The sequence below is a fragment of the Oreochromis niloticus genome, linkage group LG11 (genome assembly GCF_001858045.2).
Source record: "Oreochromis niloticus isolate F11D_XX linkage group LG11, O_niloticus_UMD_NMBU, whole genome shotgun sequence".
In the NCBI taxonomy this organism is placed as follows: domain Eukaryota; kingdom Metazoa; phylum Chordata; class Actinopteri; order Cichliformes; family Cichlidae; genus Oreochromis; species Oreochromis niloticus.
Genome location: NC_031976.2, coordinates 22,276,506 through 22,287,356, shown reverse-complemented (window position 1 = coordinate 22,287,356; position 10,851 = coordinate 22,276,506). Strand labels below are relative to the sequence as shown.

The window sequence follows — 10,851 nt, the reverse complement described above, 5'->3', positions numbered from 1 at the left end:
TGGACTGAGAAAAGGCAAATTAACGACATAATGTTGAATTGCAGTGAGAACGAGTTAACCAAAAAAAAAAAGACTACGGTGTTTGTCTGCCACTGGAGTGAGGGGGGCAGAAGCAGGCGAGCGAAGAGGGAGGGGGCGGCGTTAGTTTTTCTGTGTCACTGAAAAAGAGTGGGGGAAGGGAGATAATGCAAGCGAGGGAGTGCAGACACGATTGAGAGCCAGAGAGCATACTCACTGACTCATATAGCCTATGTATAGTGTTTATGTATCTGGGAGGAAGAAGAGGGGGCAGCAGAAAGGGATGCATGTAAGATTTCAGCTCAGGGAGCATTTCCACATCCTCGGCACCACAATGAAGGCATTTATAACGGCGCTGGCACATCACCACTCACACGACTTTAAAATAACCAATTCAATATTTAATCCACATGATAATCTAGTGGTCATAATCATTTGTAAAAGAGTGCAGTCCATGCAACATTCATATAAAACCCATTGTACAAGTCACTGAATTACGAACAGCAATTATTCAGGCCTATAAAAAGAGAAAAGCGTTTTTTTCTCCTTCACGAACACTTTATGTGTCCATAATCAGCTTCAAATTTATTGTCTGTGCAGTAGTAAAACAGTGTAAATTAAGCATGCTTACAGGTCAAAGTTAACAAAATTAACCCCAATCATTCGGCCCATCAGATATAAAGTATAACAAGCATTTCTGCACCAAGAAAATTAGATGACCAATTAAAACATTCTTAAAGTTCTTCATAGCAATAAAAACAGCATTAATATTATCAAACTCATGGTCCCGAGTCAATTAGACATAAATATCATTGAGCTCCAGCTCATGTTTGCACAAACAGTTCTTCATTGTTTTTAGTGTCTCTACATAAAAAAGGCTCTCCAAGCAAAAAGTTATTTGGCTTATTGATTATTAAATAATTATGGATTAGTTTCTGGATTTTCCCAAATATGATTCGCTGTAGCAAATAAAATGTCACAACCACCGAATTCACCAGTGAACCAGAATTTAAGCAGGCTGATGACACTGAGGACACTATAACATGAAAACTGTGCAGTAAAGATCCATGGCTAACAGAACCAGCGCTAACATTTTTAAAATGGACTACTGCTCTAAAAACTTCGGCACCTTCAGTAGTTTTTTTTAATATTGTGGATTAATTATTCATATGTTGTATTATAGCCAGGATGTTGTGTTTAGCTTTAGTGACGTTTAACAGCTCATCCCCGCCCTTTTCTTTCCTCTATATCTCATCTGGAAATATGAAACATGAGATTTAGTACCTTAACAGATTCAAATGCATTAAATAGGGAAAACAAATATAACTTTGATCATATTTTTAATTTAAATGCAGTATTTATATCTAATAAATTTAACCAAATTATATTTTTACACCTTACGGCCTTCATTAAAAAATGTGCATGTTATCTGAATAAACAAAACTTCTTATAAAGTTAAAACAGAGGCATCAGCTTTGGTAGACGAGGCCACGTGGCTTATTGCACCCAGTAATGTCTGCAAATCAGACTTCTTTATCATCGAAGTGTTACCGTGCACACCCTCTCATAAAAACCGTCTACTTTAGAGCCGCCCATGGCACAGAGGTGTAAGGTATTAACTGGCAGACGGCCAAAGTTCAAGCCCTTCCCCACCCTCAGGTCCCCCACACCTTCAAATATCCTCTCGCCCTCGATGTCCACTACCCTGGCCAGACTGAGGTGGTAGCGTGGGTTGTAGGAGTCCCTGTGGAGAAACCCCTCTTTCCTGTAGGCCTCCTGCAGACCGCTGTTGAGCTGCTGTAGGTGGAGCTGAGGCTGAGGACTCAGGTACAGCACCTTCCCATTGAAATGTTTCAGCTTCACAGGAAAGGTCACAGCTACCGGCGGGTTTCGATCCAGTTGGGCAAACCGTTGGAGGATCTCCCCAGCAGCCGCCACCTCAGCAGGGCTGGGCAGCACCAGGAGGCACAGGGTGACATGAAGGCTGGAGGCGGTTTGCCAGTAAGGAGCAGAGGAAGGTATGAGGGAGGTGAGCTCCTTCTGCAGCTGCTGGAAACAGGAGAGGATGGCAGGAGTGTTGGCCCGGAAGGTGATGAAGTGTGTGGGTCTCTTCTTAGGTGGGCGACCACCACGCTTCTCTTCTCTCTGCTCCAGAGGGACAGATGGATTCTTGCTAACTTGCAGGGCTGCAGGATAACTCTGTAGTAGAAAGGGAACATGCATATAACATAACATACAGTGTAAAAGCAAGATTTCAGGGCAAGATGTGCTGTACTCACCATACAGTCTTCATTGCCTTCCCAGCTTTCCTCCCATTCTGGCAGAGTCTCCCCCTCCCCCTCCTCTTTTACACCCGGTGCCTCCTCTTCGGTTGAGGAACTCTGATGTCTGAAATCAAACCAGATGAGCAAAATCAATAAAGAGCCAGCTGTAAATACACATTTTGAAAAATCCATTCTCTAACTTCTAATTGCAAGTTCTTTTCATTCTCTTACAGCTTGTTACATACCTAACATGTGTCACAAAAGGGTTTTTTTTAGAGTATTTTATATTAAAAGCCCACAGTTTTTGGGGGGGAAATAGTATATTGCCTGAATGAGGTTGTTATTTGAGGAAGGCAAGCTATAACCGGAGTGCATTTCTCAGCTTTTCTCTTATTCTTGTCTTCCTGATGCAGAAGTGTGAGTGAAAGAGATGTGGGTAGAGGTCCTCAGACCTCTAGATAATAAGATGCCATTTGAATGCTCCAATCAGAAAGGGTCTGATTTAAATCTTTTACTACAATATACCCCCACCCTTATATTCTGCCTCAAATCACTGATGCTGAAGATCCTCTAGCATCTTTTTCATTTTAAGTGTTTAACATTTTGCACAAAGAAGATTTGGGAAAATAATGTGTAGATGCTAACAATGATTTTTTGGGATGGGAGGTTGTTTTACTTAAGATCTGTTCTGAGTTATATTTAAATGAGCAACACGAACACCAGACCTATCTGCAGCCTCCTCGAAAACGCATGGTCCTCGTGACTCCTGTTGTTCCTGAGAAGTGTTTTCTGTACACTCTGGTGGTGGTGGTGCAGACTCAGGGGTGTGAATATTTGTCTCATTCTGCTTCTCTTCCTCTGCAGGTGGCTGCTCGTTAGTTGTTTCAAGCGCTGCTGTATTTTCTTCTAAAACAAAACGTAACATTCAGTCATCTTGCAGAATGCATGTGGTCACATGTAAGGTCGGGCAGCATCAAAGCTGCTTCTCCTACCTCTTACTTCCTCTACCCCTCCAAAGGGGGGAGCCAGAGATTGACCTGTGGAACCAAAAACTCGGTCAGTCCTGGTGTGCCGGTCCCAGACACGGTGCCCTCTGTAGGTGAAGTACTGGATCCTGTGCCTGGGCAGGGCCAGCTCAGCAGTGTAATCACAGTCACACGGGTTGGTCTCCCAGTTGAAGTCACAGAAGGGGCGCTCCAGCACGCCGAGGAATCGATCCACATAGCCCACTACAAATTCTGATCCGTCCACCGATGGGTCCCACAGGATCCGGGAGATCACGTCATCTGCTGTGCGCATACGAGGCTTTTTGTTCACCTCTGCTGAAGAGAAACCGTTAATAAAGTGAACGGACAAGTTCAAACAGTATAAAGCGTAATTGGTCTCATGGAAGTACAGGGAGTGCAGAATTATTAGGCAAGTTGTATTTTTGAGGAATAATTTTATTATTGAACAACAACCATGTTCTCAATGAACCCAAAAAACTCATTAATATCAAAGCTGAATGTTTTTGGAAGTAGTTTTTAGTTTTAGCTATTTTAGGGGGATATCTGTGTGTGCAGGTGACTATTACTGTGCATAATTATTAGGCAACTTAACAAAAAACAAAATATATACCCATTTCAATTATTTATTTTTACCAGTGAAACCAATTTAACATCTCCACATTCACAAATATACATTTCTGACATTCAAAAACAAAACAAAAACAAATCAGTGACCAATATAGCCACCTTTCTTTGCAAGGACACTCAAAAGCCTGCCATCCATGGATTCTGTCAGTGTTTTGATCTGTTCACCATCAACATTGCGTGCAGCAGCAACCACAGCCTCCCAGACACTGTTCAGAGAGGTGTACTGTTTTCCCTCCTTGTAAATCTCACATTTGATGATGGACCACAGGTTCTCAATGGGGTTCAGATCAGGTGAACAAGGAGGCCATGTCATTAGTTTTTCTTCTTTTATACCCTTTCTTGCCAGCCACGCTGTGGAGTACTTGGACGTGTGTGATGGAGCATTGTCCTGCATGAAAATCATGTGTTTCTTGAAGGATGCAGACTTCTTCCTGTACCACTGCTTGAAGAAGGTGTCTTCCAGAAACTGGCAGTAGGACTGGGAGTTGAGCTTGACTCCATCCTCAACCCGAAAAGGCCCCACAAGCTCATCTTTGATGATACCAGCCCAAACCAGTACTCCACCTCCACCTTGCTGGCGTCTGAGTCGGACTGGAGCTCTCTGCCCTTTACCAATCCAGCCACGGGCCCATCCATCTGGCCCATCAAGACTCACTCTCATTTCATCAGTCCATAAAACCTTAGAAAAATCAGTCTTGAGATATTTCTTGGCCCAGTCTTGACGTTTCAGCTTGTGTGTCTTGTTCAGTGGTGGTCATCTTTCAGCCTTTCTTACCTTGGCCATGTCTCTGAGTATTGCACACCTTGTGCTTTTGGGCACTCCAGTGATGTTGCAGCTCTGAAATATGGCCAAACTGGTGGCAAGTGGCATCTTGGCAGCTGCACGCTTGACTTTTCTCAGTTCATGGGCAGTTATTTTGCGCCTTGGTTTTTCCACACACTTCTTGCGACCCTGTTGACTATTTTGAATGAAACGCTTGATTGTTCGATGATCATGCTTCAGAAGCTTTGCAATTTTAAGACTGCTGCATCCCTCTGGAAGATATCTCACTATTTTTGACTTTTCTGAGCCTGTCAAGTCGTCCTTTTGACCCATTTTGCCAAAGGAAAGGAAGTTGCCTAATAATTATGCACACCTGATATAGGGTGTTGATGTCATTAGACCACACCCCTTCTCATTACAGAGATGCACATCACCTAATATGCTTAATTGGTAGTAGGCTTTCGATCCTATACAGCTTGGAGTAAGACAACATGCATGAAGAGGATGATGTGGACAAAATACTCATTAGTATGAGGGGCCGTACAAGCCAAAATTCATTCTTTCACTCTCACACACATACATTCTTCTCTCACACACATATATTTTCACTCTCACATACATATATTTTCATTCTTTCACTCTCACACACATACATTCTTCTTTCACACACATATATTTTCACTCTCACATACATACATTTTCACTCTCACACACATACATTCTTCTTTCACACACATATATATTTTCACTCTCACATACATATATTTTCACTCTCACATACATATATTTTCACTCTCACATACATACATTTTCACTCTCACATACATACATTTTCACTCTCACACACATACATTTTCACTCTCACACACATACATTCTTCTTTCACACACATATATTTTCACTCTCACATACATACATTTTCACTCTCACACACATACATTCTTCTTTCACACACATATATTTTCACTCTCACATACATACATTTTCACTCTCACACACATACATTCTTCTTTCACACACATATATATTTTCACTCTCACATACATATATTTTCACTCTCACATACATATATTTTCACTCTCACATACATATATTTTCACTCTCACATACATACATTTTCACTCTCACATACATACATTTTCACTCTCACATACATACATTTTCACTCTCACATACATACATTTTCATTTATGCATTCCTACATTTTGCTCTCATTTACATGCATTCAATATGCATTTAATCTCACAAATAATATATGTATGTAAGCAGAGAATGCATACATGTCAGAAGAAAATATATGTATGTGAATGAAAGAGTATAGTGGAAACGGAAGGAGTTTAATGGAAACGGAAGGCTGGGTGTCTGTACCGCTGTGATTGGCTGAGAAGCACGCGCGGGTCACTTTCAAGTGTCTGACAGTATGGAGGGGGGAGAAGAAACTCGAGTTCTTCAGCAAGCTATCGGGGTGTTAAGAAATATTTTATCATCTCCTGAAACGGTCACATCGTTGTCCTCGTCACTTGATCGAGATGGGACGGGCTCAACTTTTTTTTTTACGAATAGTGGCACAAAAATAACGCCACAGTAACCCAGAAAGAGTAATATTTCAAACTCCGCCACTCTGTGCTTCTCTGCCACTGCCTCGTTTGAGTTTTGGACGAAATGGATTCTGAGATATTGCATTTCGTCATTTCGAGCTGATTGGAGACCAGAACAGCCAATCAGATATTTTTGCATCCAAGTCTGTGATTGGCTGGTTTTGTGGCACAAAAATAACGCCATAGGTCACAAAATAAACTTTTAAGATATTTTCATGCGAGAATGGTGCTGTGTAAACTTCAAATATCTGCTTGATTCATCAAGACATCACATATTTCCATAAGTGCTCTAACATTTTCGGAGATGCCTGTTACCTATGGCCTTATTTTTGTCCCACTATTCTGAGCGCACCTAAAAAAAATTTGAGCGCACGTAAAAAAAAAAGTTGAGCCCGTCCCATCTCGATCAAGTGACGAGGACAACGATGTGACCGTTTCAGGAGATGATAAAATATTTCTTAAAACCCCGATAGCTTGCTGAAGAACTCGAGTTTCTTCTCCCCCCTCCATACTGTCAGACACTTGAAAGTGACCCGCGCGTGCTTCTCAGCCAATCACAGCGGTACAGACACCCAGCCTTCCGTTTCCATTAAACTCCTTCCGTTTCCACTATACTCTTTCATTCACATACATTATTCTCTTGCATACATATATTTTCTTCTGACATGTATGCATTCTCTTCTTACATACATATATTATTTGTGAGATTAAATGCATATTGAATGCATGTAAATGAGAGCAAAATGTAGGAATGCATAAATGAAAATGTATGTATGTGAGAGTGAAAATATATATGTGTGTGAAAGAAGAATGTATGTGTGTGAGAGTGAAAATATATGTATGTGAGAGTGAAAATATATGTGTGTGAGAGTGAAAATATATGTATGTGAGAGTGAAAATATATGTGTGTGAGAGTGAAAATATATGTATGTGAGAGTGAAAATATATGTGTGTGAAAGAAGAATGTATGTGTGTGAGAGTGAAAGAATGAATTTTGGCTTGTACGGCCCCTCATACATTTGCCTAATAATTCTGCACTCCCTGTATGTTCTCACAGAAAGCTAAATAAATGCGGAGTGACCTCTTCTCTCGTCATGTTTTGGCTTTGGCACTTTATTCACACTGCCCTTCTTGTTCTTGTGTTTTTCTTGTGTCTTTTCTCCTTCCTGTTTTTCATCCACTTCAGGACACAAAGCCCCTGAATCATCCTGTAATGGGTCACTAAGAAATGAGAGCAGCAGTGGAAAAAATGCAGAGACAAGGAGATTGAGACAGAAATTTCATCAGTGAGGGTATTCATCATATCTAGCCAACTGTCCCGCAGATAAAAAATGCAGACAAAAGGTCATTCCAAAGATATTTACATCCATGTCTCTCTGTCTCCAAACCAAGCTTCTAACACCTGTGATCTGAAGATAAACAGCAGCTAATCTACAATAATTTCCAAAGTCTTTTGTGTTAATTTTGAAAATAAAACCACAAGATGCCAAAAAATTATCTGGAAAAAAACTATAAATCTTCATGTATGCTTCTGATGATTTTTCTGAATAAAGTAAGGAGAGCAAACCTGTGAGCTAAACGGCATCTGAGGCCAAAATGACATTTTCCTATCCGGAAAAACTGGCACACTTTGGCTCCATCCTTGCAACATTCTGCTGACTCTGAAAGACAGGACGCCAGAGGGAGAGACAGAACAAAAGGTTAAAAATAAAAAGAGCCAACATTTAATAAAACTGAACAGAAATCATGCAGTATTTCACCCTTTCTTCTGCATTCAAACTATGTCAGAAAAAAAAATGTAATGGCAGAAGAGATCAACAGGTTTTGTTTAAAGCAGTCCCAAGGCATGTTACAGCATCTTATATGGTCACTCGTAATTTTGGGTACCTGTCTGTGCTACAATAAGCCAGTATTCAAAATAATGTTTTTCGCCATTGGACCACTAGAACCGTAGAGCTGACTTTTACCCCGGCGTCTTGTTCGTTTTCACAGACCAAAAAAGTCAATGTGAGAAACTCGTAATCCTCTGCTAAGATTGCTGCATAATTTATTAGCATAACTGAAATTAGATTTATATTATGAATCTATATTTTTTTTAATTGTAACTGTAAAAATGATGTGCCCCTCTTTAGATCCCCTCTTGCTAAAAAGAGACAGTGTGGCTGTTGTCAGTCTGCAAGTTCACAAGAAATCTGCCAAATTTAGACAGACAACTTTCATTTTAGCTTCTTCCTGATTCAGTTGTGCTTTCTCTTTGCAAAACAAGCCAGGGTTTTACTTCACATTTAACCAATCCACAGAGGTGATGGTGTTTTAATGTTAAAACAAGTGAGTTTCATAAGAAACAACATCACTACCCAAACGTACTTGCTTGCTGACCCTGTGTAACTGGGCCATGGGCTACGCTGAATCCTACAAAAAGTCCAATTTCCAAAAACTGCGAGTTAAAAGATTGTATTTCTTCACATTGATCCCAGCTGTAAAACAGAGGAAATTTACACCCTGTTAGTTTATAGTAGTTTTCATTATCAGTGAAACTATCTTCATCTATCAGATTGTAGTGGCTGTTAAAGTGTTCAGCAAACCAATATGAATGATAAATTAACAATATCAGATAACACATGTGATACTTATACCATACTTTTAGAAGATGTAGTATGTTTCTACTTAAACCAAAATCCATGAAAAATTTCCAAAATTATGTGGTGTAATTCCAACCATAGAAAACTAATGAACAACTATGGCCTCTGGTACAAGTACAAGTTTTAAGTTCATTCTTAAAGTAAAGTGGAAGAAAAAAAATATGAGATCCTGATGAAGTACCTCGGGGCTTTTACTGTATATACATAATACTGAGTGAGTTCTCTTGGATTTTGTTTTTTCTACCTCTACCACCAATGAGCACCTGTCAGATCAGCCATGAGAGCCGTGCAGTACTTTTCTTTCTGTTTTTTGTTCACGTATATTTTAACCGTTTGCTTCTGCGTGTGTTTACATTTGGCTGAGCTTCTGCATCAGTCTATGTCACTCACACAGACATCTGGAAAAAGGATTCCTTATCGTCTGTTCATTTACTAGAAACCCCTCTTATCATTCCCGTTACCATGCTGTGTCATAAATAAATGAGTGAGAAAGAGGCATGGGGAAAATGACGTGTATAGTCCATCTCCAGTCCACTTCCATTGAGTATTATCATATGACAAGTGGCAATGACTCAACTCAGAGGACTCAAATGTCAGCCAAGTATGATGTACATGATGAGGTTGCCTTTACACCCAAATAACACACATCCTGCAATACTATTTAGAGACAGGATGAATGAACGTGACTCATGACACAAATACTTTAATTATTAGCTGTGATTTATTTCTTAGAAAGGGAGATGGTTGTCTGGATCAGCCACAAATTTTGGTAGTTTTTTAACTCTCTCTCAAATTGAATGCCTATAAGTAAATGTCTAAGGATGAAAATTAAACATTACAACTTTGAAATTCTTTAGTATACATAAAGTTAATCCACAGATTAGTCTGCTGAGTTCCGAGTGGGAGCAGAAGCGGGCAGATCAGAGTCAGTCATTTCCTCAAATCCTGAAACATTTCCAGCAAAGCAGAGTGCCCCAGCAGGACGTGAAAAATGTAGGAAACAGTTCATTACAGTACTGGACTCCATCCTTCAGCCCCCCTTCTGATGATAAGAGGCTCCGGCCACGCGATTACAAAACTAAGACCTGGCCAGAACTCCTATTGCCCAGAGTAACACAGACTCACACCACAGACTCAACAATATGATTTATAAGTGGATTACTAGGAAAATAATAAGCTGGTGTAATCATATGAGTCAACCAGCAGGGTTTTACTGTGCATGTCTAATAACAAGATGTGCCTCAAATCACCTTAGAAGCTTTCACAGACTGACTTTAGATTACATATTGTAAGTGTGTGAAACTGATTTACCTCCTTTGGCTTTTGGGGTGTCTTTGCCGCTCTGAGAGTCAGCGGGGACCCCTGCCTGTGGACTCGGTGTGTCAGTCGGGTCGGTGGGGGGAACTCCTGATCCACCTGAAGCCATCCTAAGATCTGAGATTTAGAAGTCAAAAAGATCTGCCGTGTCACTGTGTGTAAGTTATCTCTTTGTTGACCACTTAAGAGTGACACACCTATAAAAAACGTTCATGTTTTAATGCGGAAGTGACGGATTAACGTTGTACAGTGTTAAAAGAGAAGCTAATAAACCAGCTAGTCTGCTAAGATAGTATATTTAAACCATATATACGCTTAGAAATCAACCGGAACATACCTTTTAGTACACAAACCTTCAATGAAAACAGTTCCGACTTTTTTTTTATTCCCCTTTAACCCCTTGTTTGTTATACCAGATTGGGTTATGGGTAATGTAGTTCCACTTTTTCGTTTGCCGAGGAATGCGTCGTTTGTCGTACATAAAGCCTGATATTGGCACACAAAAAAGTTGAAAAACTATTAAATATGTTCGCGTGCTTTCACGTCGCTGGTAAAGTATTAAAGATGTTTTTGATTCGACGGTTAAAACGGAGAAAAATGAGCAGCAGTTGGCAG

At 40.2% G+C, this 10,851-nt stretch overlaps 1 protein-coding gene across 4 annotated transcripts; it reads right to left on the bottom strand.

Annotated features, from left to right (window-relative positions):
• Window positions 1–397: 397 nt before the first annotated feature.
• On the bottom strand, window positions 398–10,724 carry leng9 (leukocyte receptor cluster (LRC) member 9). 4 transcript variants are annotated; one of them, XM_025911823.1, is made up of 8 exons: window positions 10,574–10,724; window positions 10,231–10,353; window positions 7,845–7,938; window positions 7,359–7,498; window positions 3,275–3,604; window positions 3,008–3,185; window positions 2,298–2,406; window positions 398–2,217 (listed from the first exon to the last, which is right to left on the bottom strand). In XM_025911823.1, the coding sequence occupies exons 2-8, from the start codon at window positions 10,343–10,345 to the stop codon at window positions 1,555–1,557; spliced, it is 1,629 nt and encodes a 542-aa protein (XP_025767608.1). In that variant the 5' UTR covers window positions 10,346–10,353; window positions 10,574–10,724; the 3' UTR covers window positions 398–1,554. The 4 variants fall into 4 exon arrangements, with proteins under 4 accessions (XP_025767608.1, XP_025767606.1, XP_005455416.1 ...); XM_025911821.1 differs by having other exon boundaries at window positions 3,008–3,188; window positions 10,574–10,722; XM_005455359.4 differs by having other exon boundaries at window positions 3,008–3,188; window positions 3,275–3,601; window positions 10,574–10,719.
• Between the last annotated feature and the right edge of the window lie 127 nt (window positions 10,725–10,851).

What these genes read in the sequence shown, in the direction of transcription:
- leng9 (XM_025911821.1), bottom strand. Translation starts at nt 10,345, where the DNA reads ATGGCTTCAGGTGGATCAGGAGTTCCCCCCACCGACCCGACTGACACA. An exon ending in AAAACATGACGAGAGAAGAG is followed by an intron (nt 3,605 to 7,358) that starts GTCACTCCGCAT and finishes GTTTCTCTTCAG; the next exon opens with CAGAGGTGAACAAAAAGCCT. An exon ending in TTCGAGGAGGCTGCAGATAG is followed by an intron (nt 2,407 to 3,007) that starts GTCTGGTGTTCG and finishes GTTTGATTTCAG; the next exon opens with ACATCAGAGTTCCTCAACCG.